Source organism: Macrotis lagotis, chromosome X, assembly GCF_037893015.1.
Source record: "Macrotis lagotis isolate mMagLag1 chromosome X, bilby.v1.9.chrom.fasta, whole genome shotgun sequence".
Lineage (NCBI taxonomy): Eukaryota > Metazoa > Chordata > Mammalia > Peramelemorphia > Peramelidae > Macrotis > Macrotis lagotis.
The window spans coordinates 689,933,143-689,948,901 of record NC_133666.1 but is presented as its reverse complement, the minus strand read 5'-3'; the positions used below and the strand labels follow the sequence as shown (position 1 = coordinate 689,948,901).

At 47.7% G+C, this 15,759-nt stretch overlaps 1 protein-coding gene across 1 annotated transcript in view; it reads right to left on the bottom strand.

The window, feature by feature from the left end:
- ZNRF3 (zinc and ring finger 3) overlaps window positions 1-15,759 on the bottom strand; it is a 71,587-nt gene that overhangs the window by 10,148 nt on the left and 45,680 nt on the right. Inside the window, exons 2-4 of the mRNA XM_074206247.1 lie at window positions 3,828-3,902; window positions 3,277-3,408; window positions 1,968-2,078 (exon numbers count right to left, since the gene is read on the bottom strand). Of these exons, the coding sequence (XP_074062348.1) occupies window positions 1,968-2,078; window positions 3,277-3,408; window positions 3,828-3,902 (318 nt within the window). The remainder of the gene's footprint in view (window positions 1-1,967; window positions 2,079-3,276; window positions 3,409-3,827; window positions 3,903-15,759) is intronic.

The window sequence follows — 15,759 nt, the reverse complement described above, 5'->3', positions numbered from 1 at the left end:
TTTATAATGTTTTCTCTTTTGGAATATCCCATTCCAAAATCCATGTTCCTTAAAAGTGATGGCTGCTTAACCTTGTGTGCTCTCTAGCACTTGGATTCTTTCCTTTTGACTACCTGCAGTATTTTTTCCTTCATCTGAGAGCTTTAGATTGGGCTAATATTCCTGAGAATTTCTATTTTGAATTTTCTTTCAGGAAGCAACACATGGATGTTTTCAATTTCTCCTTTGCCCTCTGTTCCTAAGAGGAAGCTCTTTTTTTTTCAGGAAGCCCAGGGATTCTTAAATTATCTTTCTTTAATATGTTGTGCAGGTCAATTGTTTTTCCTATGAAATAGTTCATATTTTCAGGAGAACACTACATAGTAACAGCAACCATTCCATGATGATCAACTGTGAAGAAACTTATGATAAAAAAATGCCATTCACATCCAGAGAAAGAACTGAAAGCTAAATGTAGACTGAAGTATACTATTTTCACATTTTTTTGTTTTTTTCCCCTTCTGATCTATTTCTTTTACAATATGACTAATATGGATATGATTACACACAGAATCTATATCAAACCACTTTTCATTTAGGGAAGAGGAGGGTAAAAAGGGAGAGGGAAATTTGGAACTCAGAATTTGTCTTTACATGTAATTTGAAAAAATAAAATACTACTGAAAAAAATATTTCACATTTTCTTTTCCATTCTTTTAACTTTTTTATTATTATTTTTCAATGCTTCATAAATACATTGATTTTCTTTTGGTTAACTAATTTTCAATAAGACTTTGTACTTCTATTACCAAGATGTTAATTATTTTTCCTATCTTTGTTCCATAGTTCTCATTTGATTTTCCATTTTTTCCCTTCTGTTCTCATTTGCTTTAGGTTTCTTCCTTTTTTAAACAAATACCTAAACTCTTTTAGGAATTCTTGTTGGGCTCATCACTCACCTCACTCCTTTATTTTCAATCTTTCCCTATTTACTAGTTCCTTCTCAGTCACTTAGAAAGAAACCCAAACCTTATGCTAATGGAAAAACCTTTCAATAACCCCGTATCATCACTTCAAACTATTGAGCTTTATCTCTCACTTTCCTAGTCAATTTTCTAGAGAATTCTGGAGGGGTGTTGTTAGACCACCTGTCATTTCAGCTTCTGGGGATCTCTTGAGTTCTGTGTTGCAATGGGTCATGTACCAGGGTCTCTGCCAAGTTTGACTCCTGGGAGGAGGGATGGAAGGGAATACTTCTTCCTCTGGGTTTCTGTGATGCTCTCTCATTGCTCTACCAACCAATCTGGCTGCTCTGCTCACCCCCAGTCTCTTTTGTTGTGTTACCATCTCTAGTATGTCCTCTGACTTTGGGTGAAGGCCAGGGTTCTGGCTCTGTTCTGGGCCTTCTTCCCTATCTACATTCTTTTAGTGACCTGATAAACTCCCGTAAGTTTAATTATCATTTTTTGTGCCAAATACTACCTAATGATCTCTCTCATTCCCAAGCTCCAGGCACAAATAAACTCCTTATTGCTTATTTTGAGGCAGACCCTAAAATCCACACATATCCTAAACAGACTTTTCTTCCCAAACTCTCCTCCCTTTCAAATATATTTTTCTATCCAAAGTATTCCAATCCGTCACCTGGCCACCCCTCTATCACATGGATTTTTGCAAGGGTCTCCTCATCAGGCTCCTGGCCTCAAGTCTCTCCCCCCCACGATATTCCTCAAGTGTGGGCCTCACTATGTTTCCTCTCAGAATCCCTGACTTGATACAGAATTAGCAGGTAAGTCTCCTGAAGACAAGAGCTCAATAAATCCCTTTTCATGCATGCCCCCTTCCCCAGGGAAATTTCTGAAGCTTCTCCAGTCCTTACTCCACACTGGCAGACAGCCGAGGTCTGGGATGGGAGTCCTTCCCTCCTCTCGGGGGGCTAAGGACACCCTTGGGAAGGCCTGGTTCCAGGGGTGGCCTCTGATCCTTACCTGGCTGCGTCTCTGCTTCAGCTTGATCTTGACAAGGAGGAAGAGGCAAACCAGGGAGACCACAACGAAGAAGGCCAAGAAGATGCCCATGTCAAAGTACTCAGTGGGTTGCTGGGAAGGAAGAAACAGAGATCCTGGTTAACTGAGAGGTTTGAATGAGCTCGTCCTTTCTGTCCTCCTCGAGCAGCTCTTGCAGCATGTGGGGATCATGACCCACAGAGCCCAGGTGTGGGCCCATACCCTCTGAAGAGCACTCAGGTTGAACACAGGGTGGCCTGCAGAGAAGTCAGAACCCCAGAGGACAGCAAGGCCCCCATGAAGAAGCCTGAGCATGACCCCTACAGAACAAAGGAATGAAGCTCCTGTTTGGGGGAACCCTGATTACCAGCCCCATGATGAATGGCTTGAATCACTCAGAACAGGGTGCCTCCACGAGTACTGTGATTCCTCTTTACCATGGCCCTGCTTTTCTTTATCTTCTTTAAAAGGAAGCCTTGATTTTGAAGTATTCTGGCCCTGGCTCCCAGAAACCTTCCTCTCCAAACCTAGGAGACTGCTCTTGAAGGACAGAGAGACCCCAGGCCCAGGAGACAGCATGGCCCTAGAACTTGAGGGCTTAAATGCCAGGGAACTATCTCCACCAAGGAAGAGGAAAGGCATGGAGAACATCCATCTGAAGAGGCAAAAGCCTCCCAGCCTCCCAGAATCTATGGCCAAGGGCCAGGGTGCTGGATGAGCAGCAGGAGCTGCCGGCAGCCTTCCCAGACTCAGCTTCTAACGGGCACCCACCGCCTTCCCAGGAGGCACTGGTGTTCTGAAGCCAGGAATCCGAGTCACAAAAGTGCATTCCCCTCCTCATGTGTCAAGCACATCATCCTAAGCAAACATGGGAGCAAAGAAAGATGAGGGGAAACAAAATTCGACGACTTTTTGCTTTCATTTTCTTCCTCTTTTGTTTAGGCTCAACTTTCCATAGAGGTTGTAGAACAGAAGAGAATGTGAAGGCCGAGAAGCCTTAAGCATATGAGCAAGAGAACAAGACTGTGCTTAGGAGAGAGCGAGACCACGAAAGAGGGCTGCTGGGCAGGGGGGCTGCCCCATGGCAGCCCTTATCCTCCACTAAGCCATTTCTGACATCTCTAGCTACAACAAAGATGAAGTAGGCTCAAAGGAGCAGGTGCCAGAAACAAAACTCAAGAGTCTAAGTTGGAAGAGAGCTAGTTATGTGAGCAGCAGGACCTGAAGATAAACTGGGGGAGCAGGTGGGGTTCTGCCCAGAAAAGCCCAACTCCTGCTTCCGGGGCCTCACCCGGGGCGGTCGATGTTGGATCCTTGCTCTTGCCACCTTCTGCTTATTAACAATGTTCATCAATTTGACAGCATCGGCCCCTTTCACGTAAACCACTGGCCTCTTCAGGGGATCTTCTGAGCCTTGGTTGAGCTAGGAAAGGAAAGAAGATGCCAGTTAATGGAGTCACTCAAAGACCTTCGAGGAAAGCAACAAATACAAGGCTTGAAGGAGACAAGCGGGTCAAACTCAGCGCTGCCCCACAAACCTCCAGCTGAGTCCCTCCAGTTTGTTCACTGTTGCTGGAGCCTTTGGGAAATGCAGACTTGGAGACCAACGAGACAACTGGACTTTGCAGTTACTGAGAGCCAGAGATGTGGCTCAAGTGGCATAGCCAGATGCCTGAACACAAAGTATTTTCTCAGTCTTTGTTCATTTTAACAGGATAACAAGTACACCAGGCCCAGTCTCTGTACCACTTCTCCATAAAAGAAACACCAAGCAGAGCCTCCAGGCAAGGCTGAGGTCCCCTACAGAGTACAGAAGCCTCCGAATGGAACTCAAGGTTTTACCTGGTCAATGGCATCCGGATTTTCTGAGACATCAAAGATGACTGCAGTAGCTCCTCGTTGTACAGCTCGCTTGGCCTAAAAAGACAACCCAGGTTAATGTCCAAGACCTGTCACCTGTTCCAGATGTCAACAATGCTCTTCTCCTCCTCTTTGTGGGAACTCCTCTGCTCCTCTTTGTAGGAACTCCTCTGCATCTCAGGAAGCCTCTCATGTGACAGCCTTCCCAGCTGAAGAGGAATACCTGCCAGAGGCCATGCTCGAGGAATATTTGTTGGGCTGAATCAGCGATTGAGAGGGTTTACATTAGGATTCTTGATCAATGGTGGGAAATCATTTGTTTTTTCTCAGTATATTATCGTTTTATTTTTTAAATTAATTTTTCCAATTACATGTAAAGAAAAGTTTTCAATAATCATATTCTTGTAAGGTTCCAAGTTTCACATTTTTCTCCCTCTCTCCCTTCCCTCTGATAGAGAGTAATCTAACGTGGCTCATATATATATAAAATTTATATTTATACATATACATACACATATAAACAAATCTTATTAATATATTTTCATATTAATCATGTTGGTGGTGGTCTTTCTAATCAATGATTACTCTAATTTATCGTTATATATTTCTTCTTTAAAAAATAACAAAAAAACAAATATTTACCAAGTTCTATCCTGGTCACTGTGGAGAACACCAAGAAACATAAAATCAATTATCTAAAAGAATCTTATCTAATTAGGGAAGAGAATTGGGTACATATCTGCACAAAAATCACAAGTAAGAAATATTAATAATGATGCTTGTCCTTTATTTTCAAAGACCAAGACACCAGGAGGTGATGCCATGACAAGCCTGAGAACTGAATCTGAATGAGGGGGAGTCATCAGCTTCACTTTCTCCTCCAAGTGCCATCTTGGTCCAGAACGACTACAGATGGTCCTGGAAGCAAAGCAATCAGGGTTAAGGGACTTGCCCAAGATCACACAGCAAGTAAGAGTCAAATGTGCGAGGCCAGATTTGAACTCCCATCCTCCTGACTCCGAGGCCAGCGCTCCATCCATTGTGCCGTCTCCTTTCAGAGCGGCTAGGTGGCACAGTGTATAGAGCAGGGGTCCAGGTACACCCTCTCACTCAAATCCAATTTGTGTGCCCAAGTAAGAAAGACAAGGACAGATATAGGATGTGCTACCTGGCTATTTTTCAAAGGGTCATAGAGCACCCAGCTCAAACTCTTCAAACAACCTGGCCTAGATGCAACTGTCCTACGATGCTGAATAAAAAGGCAGCTTATTCAAATCCTGCAAGCAAGAGTCCTGTCCTAAACCAAATGGCTCTTCCTGGGCCACTAGAGGGCAGGCTTGCTCCATGGCTCTTCAGCCCTACTTGACCTGAGTTCTGCCCCCACCCCAGAGCATCCCTAGGGGCCACAGCAGACCCTTTGAATCTGGAAGCATCTGCAGCTCCCCACATCATGCGGGACAACTGGCAGTCCCACAAGTCTCCCAGACCCGGGGCTGGACCCCGAGGGCCGTGGCCCTTCCGAATCGTGGGGGGAGGGGGGGAACCACCACTAGAAGAAATCCCAACAAAAACCTCTGCACAGCTGGTAGGGTGGAAACACTGTGATTTGGGAAGGGCAGTCAGCCACGCACTTAAGACCCTTCCCATCTGGGTCTGCACATCTTGACAAAGCGGCTTTTTTTTTTAAGTTAGAAGAGTCATTAAAATCAAGTATTGGCATGAACTGAGCGAGACCTAGGAAGAGAGGCACAAAGTTTTAAATCAAGATGGGTGGGTGGCGGAGGTGCACAGCCAGATAACTTCACTCCCCTAGTGGGAGGTTCACTGTCTCAGTGCTCCCACCCGCTATAGTCTGGTAGACCAAGCTGCAACCCCCCTCCAAACAATAACATATATGTTTGCATATGTATAAACACAGATACACATCTATATACATAAAATCACACTGCTTTTAAGGAATATTATATTTATTATTACAAAAACAGAAAGCTTTTTGTACTGCTAAATACATCTTCTGCCATTCCTAATTTTGCTTTTAAGTTTTCCATTTTCTATTTTTATGAAAGTGTATTTTATGTGTATTCTATTTTAATGCACTAGTACAAGCACCTAATTTGTTAACAAACACATCAGGAGTGTTTAAAAAATTTTTATTTATTTAATGCAATGGGGTTAAGCAAGCAAACATTTTTAATAGGGTGACCTAAAAAGTATGATGATGATCACTGATTTCGGGGCAATAGAATGCAGAGAATTCTGAAAAGGCAGGTAATGCACTGAGGACGCCAGAAAGCAGAATGCTGTAAGCTTTCCAGCTAGAATCCATCAATTCATCAAATCTGCTAAGCATCCCAGGTAGCTTTCTATCTCAGGGATATAAACTGGGAGCTACAAATGTAAGAAGTCTTCTTTTTCTTCAAAAAGGCTCTTCTAGCTGGGGGGCTCCAGTATCTGGGGGCAAATGGTCCAGCAGTCACTGGAGAAGGTGGAGCCCAAGGCCTAGCCATCAGGGCTTCCAGGGGTGGTAAACAAGCCATTTCTGGCTCTTTATTTGGCTTTCATTTTAGATTTGGCTCGAGCAGCACATCCAACAACACCTGAGGGAAAGGAGCTGTGTGAAGAACTCCCCTTTCTGGGTCTTGGTGGCTGAGCACCTCCACAGCCCGCCCGTCCTCTTTGATGCGGGCACCACACCTGGAGAGGCTCGACTGGCTGCTGGGGATGAAAGGCTGAAGGAATCCGGGGGAGAGTCATCCCTGTGCTAGTGCAGACACATGCCTCTGAGGCAGGGCCCCGGCACAGCCGGCCTCATCACGGGCCCTTTGGTCTTCAGGCTCAAAGGGAAGATGAAGGTTCGGGAATTTTGAGGCTGGAGCCTCAGTGGGGTGACCCTGTTCTTGGCAGGAAACGATGGGAAAACATCTGACTTGGTTTCTACACTCTGTGAAGCTAGTCAAGAATAAAAGGCCTCCCCACTGCATCTCGTACCCCACTCTCCAGAAGATTGGAATATGTATGTGTGAGGGGGAAGGGAGCACGCTTTGGAAAACACTGTGGAATAAGAGAATGTATACTGGATTTCATGTCAAAAGACCTTGGTTTGAGCATTTAAACTCTAATCACTATTTGCGAACAAATGGAAAATGGGTTCTCAGGAACCCCACACCTTGTTCCTATGGTGTCCAGGGTGCTTTCCAGACCCTAGTCCAGCCACCAAGGACAAGCTCCATCCCCACACCTGCATGAGCATCAGGGATACACACAAGATCCTAAATCCCAGGAGTCTCTGCAACTGTACTGGACTGGCCAAAACTAGGCAACGTTTCTTTATGTTGGAGAGTGCTGCAGTTTTCAAAGTACTTTACAAATATTCATTTGATCCTCACAGTAACCCTATCACCACCCCCATTTTACAGGTGAGAAAACTGAGGTAAACAGAGGCCAAGGGCCTTGTCCAGGGCTACCCAGAGGGTCTGAGGCTACATCTGAACTCAAACCATCCCATTCAGAATTCAACAGGACTCACTGACTCCAGGGCCCCACCACACTGCTGGCTCTGAGGCCTTGCCACTTGGGTACAAACCTCTCCTTTCAGGTGGATTACACCTGCCACGAGCAAATTCTGAGCTTTGGCCAAATGGGTCTCCTTACTGCTCTCTATTTAGGACCCTCCATCTCCAGGACTTTCCATAGTTGCAATGACCCCCTTGTGGTCAATCCCCTGTTCCTTCTCAGGAAGGTCCTGCTCAAAAGAGGCCTTTCCCAACCCCCCAGTTAGGTTCCCTCTTCCTTCCACTGACTTTTGTCAATTAATCGGGGGCAAGAATCCTTGAGAGGAGGGTTTGATGTCTACTTTGGGTCTTTCTAGATCCAGGCACTTATTATTGAACTGACTTGAAATCATGGAACTAGGTTACAATTAGCTTTGTGAAACCCTTCAGAAAGAAAGCCCTTTCTCACGAGTTACTCTTAATACTTATAACCTCTGAGTTTGGTAGTACAAGTATTTCTACCCCCTACTTTATGAGTTGGCCTTGCCTGCCTGCCATCATGCTGGCGATGCCAGCGTCCACCTTGTTGCCATGCAGTGCTACGCTTGCTGGAGGGTTGGGAGCCTCCTCTCCTAGGAGGTCTCCAAGAAGAGCGGGGACAATCAACAACCACTCAGCACTCCATATGTCAGCTGGACTAGAGGCCGTTGAGGTCTCCTCTGATTCTCAAATTTGTGATCTGAGCCTAGAAAACTACCTTGGTTACTAGTCTATGGCCCTGGGTAAGTGACTCCTTTTCAGGTCTCCCTTTCCAGCTCTGCAAAATGACTATGTGGACTAGGATTATTATTAAAATTTCTTCCTGCTCTAAGTCAGTCATTCTAATTTGAACACCACTGCTAACCCAACTATTTTACCCTCAGGAGAGGTAAGAGGACCCAGAATTTTGAATGGGTGGAAAAGCTTTATAAACAGAATACCCTCTACACCAGTCACTTGAAAGTACCTACACCAAGGCACTCCTTTAGCAGTAACAGGCCAGTGAGGACAAGCCAGTCCCACTGCGTGGTCAAGAATCTGTCCAAGAAGCTTAAGTTCTATGGGGGGTGGGGGAGACAATACAATGCAAGACCACAGACTGACATTTAGAAGGAAACATGGAACTGGTTCACTTGGTAGGTGCTACCACTACATTACTTAAGTCTAGAAAATAACATTCCATTTCATAGGTAACAAAACTTAAGTCTACAGACATAGCAGCCTCTACTACTCAGGGCTTAGGGAGCTCTTTGGTTGCAGTGTGAAAACTGCTTTCACACTCAACCTGCCATTTGATTCTCTCCAGGTACCAGGTGTATATGATCACCTAATGTGCAATGAGAGAATGAGATAGACCCAGAGCCCTTTGGTGAAGGGTCAGAAGAAGGATGAAACCTTTGGACTCGACCATACACTGCTAATAATGAAAACTCAAGTCCTACAAGTCAGAACCAGTTGTCCTCATTTGTAAAATAAAGGACTAAGCTAGATCTGAGACCCCTTCCTAATTATCCAAGATAATTTGCTTGGAGGTTCATCTCACAGAAAATGGTTGAATCCTGGGGAATCCTAGGGTTCTTTTCCATGTCCAATATGAATTGCCATTCCCTAAAATGAGTTGTTGGCCAACCATATGGATAAGAGCCTTTCTGAAGTGAGTGTGAGTAGCCCTAAAGAGCAGCAGCTTATACAGAGTTCGCATCATTCAGGGCTCTGGGTCCTGAGAGGACTCACCAGAATTGGCTTGTTACAAATCCTTCAAGAACTCACATCACTTCCATGCGCCACAGTGAGGCAATATAGTAAGTAGGGTTCTCATTGATACTCCCATATCCACGGATGTCAGTTCTGACAAACAGACCCTCCCTTCCTCCCCTGGCAATGATCTAAGTGTAAAGCATTGACTACTATGTGAAAGTTAGGGGCTACGGACCAAAGTGGGTATACAAAGATGAAATAGAATCAATAAATATGGAAGAATGATGAACTGGTGTGCCATTATTCTGGGCTACCAGACACAGCTGTTCTAGGAAATCTCTCTGAAAGCAGATGTGGTTAGACCTGGAGGAAGTGTTTATCTCAACATGAATGAGCATGGTATTTTCTAATAACTTCCTTACCACCCTGTGGTTTTGAGAACATTAAGTCTTAGAGTTGATTATGTACACACATACTCACATGCATACACATACTCACACATACACAATCTAGATTTACACACACATACACACACTTAGCTGGCAACTTTTCAGTCTAAGTCACACCCACATGGGATCTGATTGGACCACAATTTGAGTCAGAGGTGGGTCACAAAACGGATCACATTGACATTAATCCTTGGGCTTGGTGGCTCCATCTCACTTCTCCCTTGTTACATGCAAATATTTGTGATTCTGATGGAACTGGTTCAATTTTCACTGATGCAAAATACAATTTCTCCAGACCTCAGTCCTGAGGAATGCCACAGCTACCACATTTCACACCTGATGGCTAACTAGAGAGGATGATCTCCAGAAGAACTGCCAAGCCAAGACCATAAAGGCAGAGCCTATCCCTCCCAACTGGGGGAAAGGTAGTGTCCTGCTGTTCTTCTGGCTGTTTCTACTCCACGGTGCCAGGAGGCAGGGTGGGATGAAAGCAGGAAGATTTCTAGGGGAAGTTCTACTTCATAGCTATCTACCTGACAGAAGTATTTACATCTTTCACAACATGCTGTATTAACACAAGATCAAATGAAAGGCACATTCGAGTAGACCACAGTACCCACTGAGATAACCTGTGTTCCCTGACTTCAGAGGTCTTTGTGAGGACAAGGTGGAATATGATTTCTTACGGATGTTATGGAAGGGACCAATGCTGGGGGTTGACTGGATGACCTCCAGTTTCTGTGAATATTAAGGAAGAACCAACTTTGCCCTATCTGGGAAGCTCTAAGGACACCAAAGATAGACAGAGGTCTTCTAGGGACTGCCATATCTTCAGCCAAGTTCAGGTAGAAGAACTGGGAAGCCTGGAGTTCTAAATCAGCAAATCAACTAAAAAGTTCTAAATCAGAGCCTCTGCTCTCTTCCCACTTTCCTGGTGTTCTTCTGGAAGGGTCCAATGGCACCAATGCAACAGGCATCACTTCCTGACTCTTCTGCATGGGCTGATCAAGGGAGTTTCCAGTGTCTGACTAGACTCTGACAGAAAGCAAGGAGGCTGCCGGATGAGCTTGAGGAATCCAAGGGGACCCCCAACATCAGGGGAAAAGTCACCTGTGGCAACGGAAGAGAAGGCGCTTTTCGGACTGCCACCTCTGATCTCTCTTGTTGACAGGAAATAGTGACCATGGTTCTGGTGGGCTCAAGAAAATGAACTGGTGGGTCTAACTCCTATGAAGGATAAAAATAAATCATTGACAGAGATGGACTTGATCCTACTATCAAGGGGGAGGAGACGGAGAAAGGCAGCAATCTTGCAGCCATCACCACCAGAAGCCACTGATTGTATGGTGGTAGACCACATGTGCACATCGTGCAGGAGTGTGAATAATTAATTCAGTGAGGGAGGGAAGGACCAGAACAAGAAGGTCCAAGAAGCAAGCCCTGGTCATCCCAGGCCAAAGAGGACCTCCTCCCTGTTCTCCTAATGACCTTGGGAAAACTGCTTTATCTCCTGGAGCTTCAGAGTCCCTTCCCTTGTAAAAGAAGGACTAATAAAACTTGCATTACCTGCCTCAGTACTGTGGTGAGAAAAGCTCTATAAAAGTGGGAGCTCTCATTAAACTGGAGCATAAACACATGCATGCATGTGAGTGTGTGTACATACACATGGAGTCCTTATCATACACACCTATGTGGGTATAAGCAGACATGCAAAGTATCCAAATTAATGCAGTCTGTTTAGAGTGGGCTGAATTATTTCTTGATTGTTTCCAGTGATGTCTTTCCCCAATCACTATTCCTTCTTTACGAAGTGAGGTAAGAAAAAGGCATGAAAAAGTCAACATGGATGCTTGGCAGCAGTCATTTCCCTGGTCCATAATTGTGGGGCTTCCTAGCGGCCTGCCAGCACGGGTTTGTTTTTACTTTAACTATAATCCTCTGTACCAGAAGCAGATAATTACTATCGGAAAACAATAATAGGGAGCTGACACGATGGCAGCAGGGTTCGACTCCCTCTGCAGACCTCACGAAGAGAAGCTGAGAACTCCAAGTCACAGAGATCTTGGCAGAGGAGAGCAGGGAGAGACAGAAATATAGGAAGAGGACCAGAGCTTCTAGTAGAGGCCAAATCCACAAAACCAGGAGGACAGGCAGCAGGAGTTCACCAAGACCATCATGCTGTCCTGGGGCTGCCCCTGGAGGTCACCATCCCCCCCTCCCAGTCTGGACTTTGGAGGACCCATCCAAGATACTGGAAAAGTCCTTTACCCATCACTCTGGGATGTACATTGGTTGGATGTGCTCATGCCTCATGGTGTGAAACATCGCAACAGCAAGACTGTGGCTCTGGAAAGCCGGCGACTCCCCAGAAGAGGCAGCATAAAAACACTGGCCTCAAGAGTCCAAAAGTCTTGGGTTTGAATCACACCCCAGACCCGGATCAGCTGTGGGAGGGGGCTGGACAGAATGGTGTCCCTTTCAGCTCCCAATCAGAACCATCGTCACCTCCTCCCCCCTGAAACTCCTAGCACTACATGGTCTAAAGCAGAGCACTTTGGACAAAAGATGAGAGATGGAGAGCTGCAAGGGGCCTCAGAGAGCCTCTCAGGCCCACCCCCTTTTACAGATGAGGAAACTGTGGCACAAAGCAGGGTAAAGGACATGCCTAAGGTCACAAGGTAGTGTCTGTCTCAAGCAGCCCATGTTCAAGGTCAGTGTAACAGCAGAAGAATGTGCAATGAGGCTGATGTGCACTTGTGCTATCTAGTCTGGAAACCAGTAGGTCCACGCGAGCCACCCATCCCATCTGTTGCACAAGAAGAGAGAAGCCCTGACCCGGTGCAGCCCATCCCACGGCTACAATCTGTGGCGGTGGGAGAGGCAGGTCCAGGACCCAGAGCCAGGGGAAGGGAAGGCACAGGACTCAGACTCCAGTGCCTTCTCTCCCAGTTCTCCAGCAGTGGAGAAGCAGTTCGGCACAGAGCTGGTCATGGCACTGGGAGCCCTGGGGTCCGGTCTGGTGGCCCTGTGATGGGGGAGGGCCTCCCCTAGGAATTCCCTCTGCCCACCCCACCATGGTCCACAGAATGCCTCCAGAGGCTCTGAGCCCGTTAGGTCCTCTGAGGGATGCTGGATGAAAGCATCTCTGATCCACCCAGGAGAGTCAACCACGCCAGCCCGCCTCCCTGGCCTGGTAGCTCCTCTGCCAGCCTGCCCTTCCTCCGGTCACTTTTTCCCTCGCTCCACCTCTGCTATGCTTTCTCTGGAGGCGGCCACCCAAGTGTTGGGCCGACGGGCCTGGCCGTCCATGGCCTGCCTTTCTCTGGAGCCGTGAGTCACCAGATGACACAAGGAACTCTACCAGGAGAGGGATCTGGCTTTCCGAGTCTTGTTTCAAGAAATGCCATGTTTCCAAAGAGAAACCTTTAATTCCACAGGAAATGAGGTCACCCACACCCACACCCATCCACTCCAGCAAGGAGGGAGAAAATCCTAGGGTGAAGAACCAGGAGGGTTTCACCTATCCTGAGGTCTCAGGGATCCTCTAGTACAACCTATGACAGATGGGTAAACTGAGGTCCAAGCGGCTATGCTCCCAACCCAACACCATTCAGCTTATCAATAAAAGAGTCAGAATTCTGAAGCCAGGTTCTTTCCAAATCCAGCCTCCTCCAATCTGGAGGACACGGAAGAATGCTCACCTGTAACAGTGGATAGAATGGTGTAACTGGAGTCAGAAGGACTTGAGTTCGAATGTGACCATAGACACTTACTGCGTGACCCCGAGCAAGTCCCTTAAGACCTGCCAGCTCAGCTCCCTCCCGGCCCGCTGTGAGGACCCACTGAGAGCATATCTGTAAGGTACTTAGCGGAGCCCCGGGCATACAGCAGGTGCCAAATCAATGCTTACTGCCTTCCCAGTTCAATCTTGGCTAGATGGGAGAACTTGGGATGAGAGACTCTTCCCCTCATTGGATTGGGAGTTGGAAGGAACATCACCACTTCTCTGGCCATTCCGCGCCCCCTGCCCATGGCCCTCTCTCTTCTGGCATTGCGACTCCAGTGTTGGAGTGGATGCTCCCCAAGGCGGGCTCCTGGGAGCCCCTGAAGCACGGTGCCCGCAGCCTCACCAGAGCCAGGAGGCCGCTCCGGCGCTCCCAGGCTCCACTCTCCACAGCTTAGTGACAGCCTGGCCTGACCTTCCAGGTTTCCCTGGCAGGAGATCAAAGAGCCGGAGCCACAAACATGCCCCCCCAGGCAGCTTCCCTCCCGGAGCCTTCCCTCCACTCTCCTCCCCCCAGTCCCAAGCCCAGAGCATTTTGTTGGGAGATCTCAGGGAGGAAGCTCCCCCACCTGGCTGCCCCACCCCTCCCCCTTTAATTCCAAGATCACAACCCAAAAAGAGAAAAAAGAGACAAGGCCTGGAGCTGGGGTGGGGGGTTGGGGGCAGAAACCACACCTGCGCAGGCAGGCTGGGGGGAGGGGGCAGCCTCATGGCATTCCTGTTCCCACCAAACTATCAGGGGTTCCCAGCAGGAAGGCCAGGGGGCTCTCACCCCAAACAGTCCCCTGCCCTTCCCAAACCCCAAAATATTCAGAAAAAAAAAATTCCTCTTGAGCCAACCAAATCGGGGCGCCCCGGAGGCTGTGGTCTGGGCTGAGCCCAGCCCGAGCTGCCAGCCCAGGCTCCTCACTGAGGAGAGGCGGGGCGAGAAGTTCAGTCCGGGGCCCTCTCTTCCTAGATCCTGATCATTCTCGAAAAGACCAGCTCCAAGAGGATCAAAAGAGGCCTCGGTGCTCTGCTTCTGGCTAAGCCTCTAGCTAGATCTTCTGGGAAACCTGTCTCCCAGGGTCAGAGATCAGAACTTTCCAAAGAAGGGGTGGGGTGGGGGTGGGGGAGGCAGGCGTGTGGTCCCTGGAGCTGGTGGGCTCTGGCAGAGCAGCAGGCCGGGGCTTCCTCTGGTTCCACACTCCTCCCCAGGTGGGAACAGGGTCTCAGGGCCCCTAGGAGATGGGCTCACTCAAGTCCCACTTTCTAGGCTGGGCGATCCCAGAGCCCCAAGCCTGGAAGTTCCCTCCCGAGGCCTTTACAAAGGTGCAGTCAGGAACACTTCAAAGGGGACCACCCTTTTCTATACATATGGAAACTAATGAGTGCCTCAAAGACTCAATGTTAATTAGCTGGCTAAATTATAGGAACAAGGAACCAAAAAACAAAAACAAAAACAAACTCTCCTGACAAAGACCTAGTAAAACTGGAAAAGCCCTCTTGGAAGGGAGGGAGGCCACCCTGGCTGGAAGAAGAGGTCGGCCTCGGTGACCTCTAGGGACACAAAGCCCAGGAGATGCTGAAGGGGACAGAAGTCACTCAGCAGGGGGTGTCTCGCACTCCAGGCAGCAGGCTTTGTCCATCTGTCCTCTTCCCATTTTACGGAAGAGGAAACCGAGTCTCCCAGTGATTAAGTGACTTGCCAGGGAGAGAGGGCAGGGCCGGGCTCCAAGGCCAGCTCCATCTCCTGGTGTGGATCCTTGCCCGTCCCTGGAAGGAGGGGCCCTTGCTAGCTCTGCTTCCTCCTGAGGCTGCAGTGAGGACCCACTGAGAGCATATTTGTGAAGTACTTAGCTGAGCACCCAGCATACAGTAGGTGCCAAATCAACGCTTACTCACGCCTCACCCTCCAGTGATGCCTGATCTTGGAGAACGGCTGGGGAAACAGAGACAAAGCCCAGAAGCTGGACCAGCCTCCAGAGGTTGGCAGGGCAAAGGTGTGGTGACAGGCATGCCCCCCTGGGATCGGGGACCCAACACTGAGCAGGATCCCTTCTAGTGGATTTCTAGTTTGTATCATTTGGCAACAAAGTGGCTAGGAAAAGGGGCCGAGAAAGAATCTGGCCTATTTTGGGGCAGGGTTATCCAGTGTAAAGCCAGGCTCCATTTAAATCATTTTTGGGTTGGAGGCTACATCCACACATCATGTTTATTCTTGCTTAGCTGTCTCTAGCTATGTGATAATAGGAGTTTGAAAATTCTGTGGGTAACCCCAGGTATCTTGACTCATAACAAATACATTTCTAACAAAAAGGGATCAAAACCCATCTTCTCCGGCTCCTATCCTTTTTTTGGGAAACCGCCTCCTTGTGAGTTAAGTACCCTCATTCATGGTGGTCCTGGGCTGGGCTGGGGGGGGAGGCAGTCTATTTTTTTCAGGTGAATTCAGAGTAAAATAAGCACAAGGC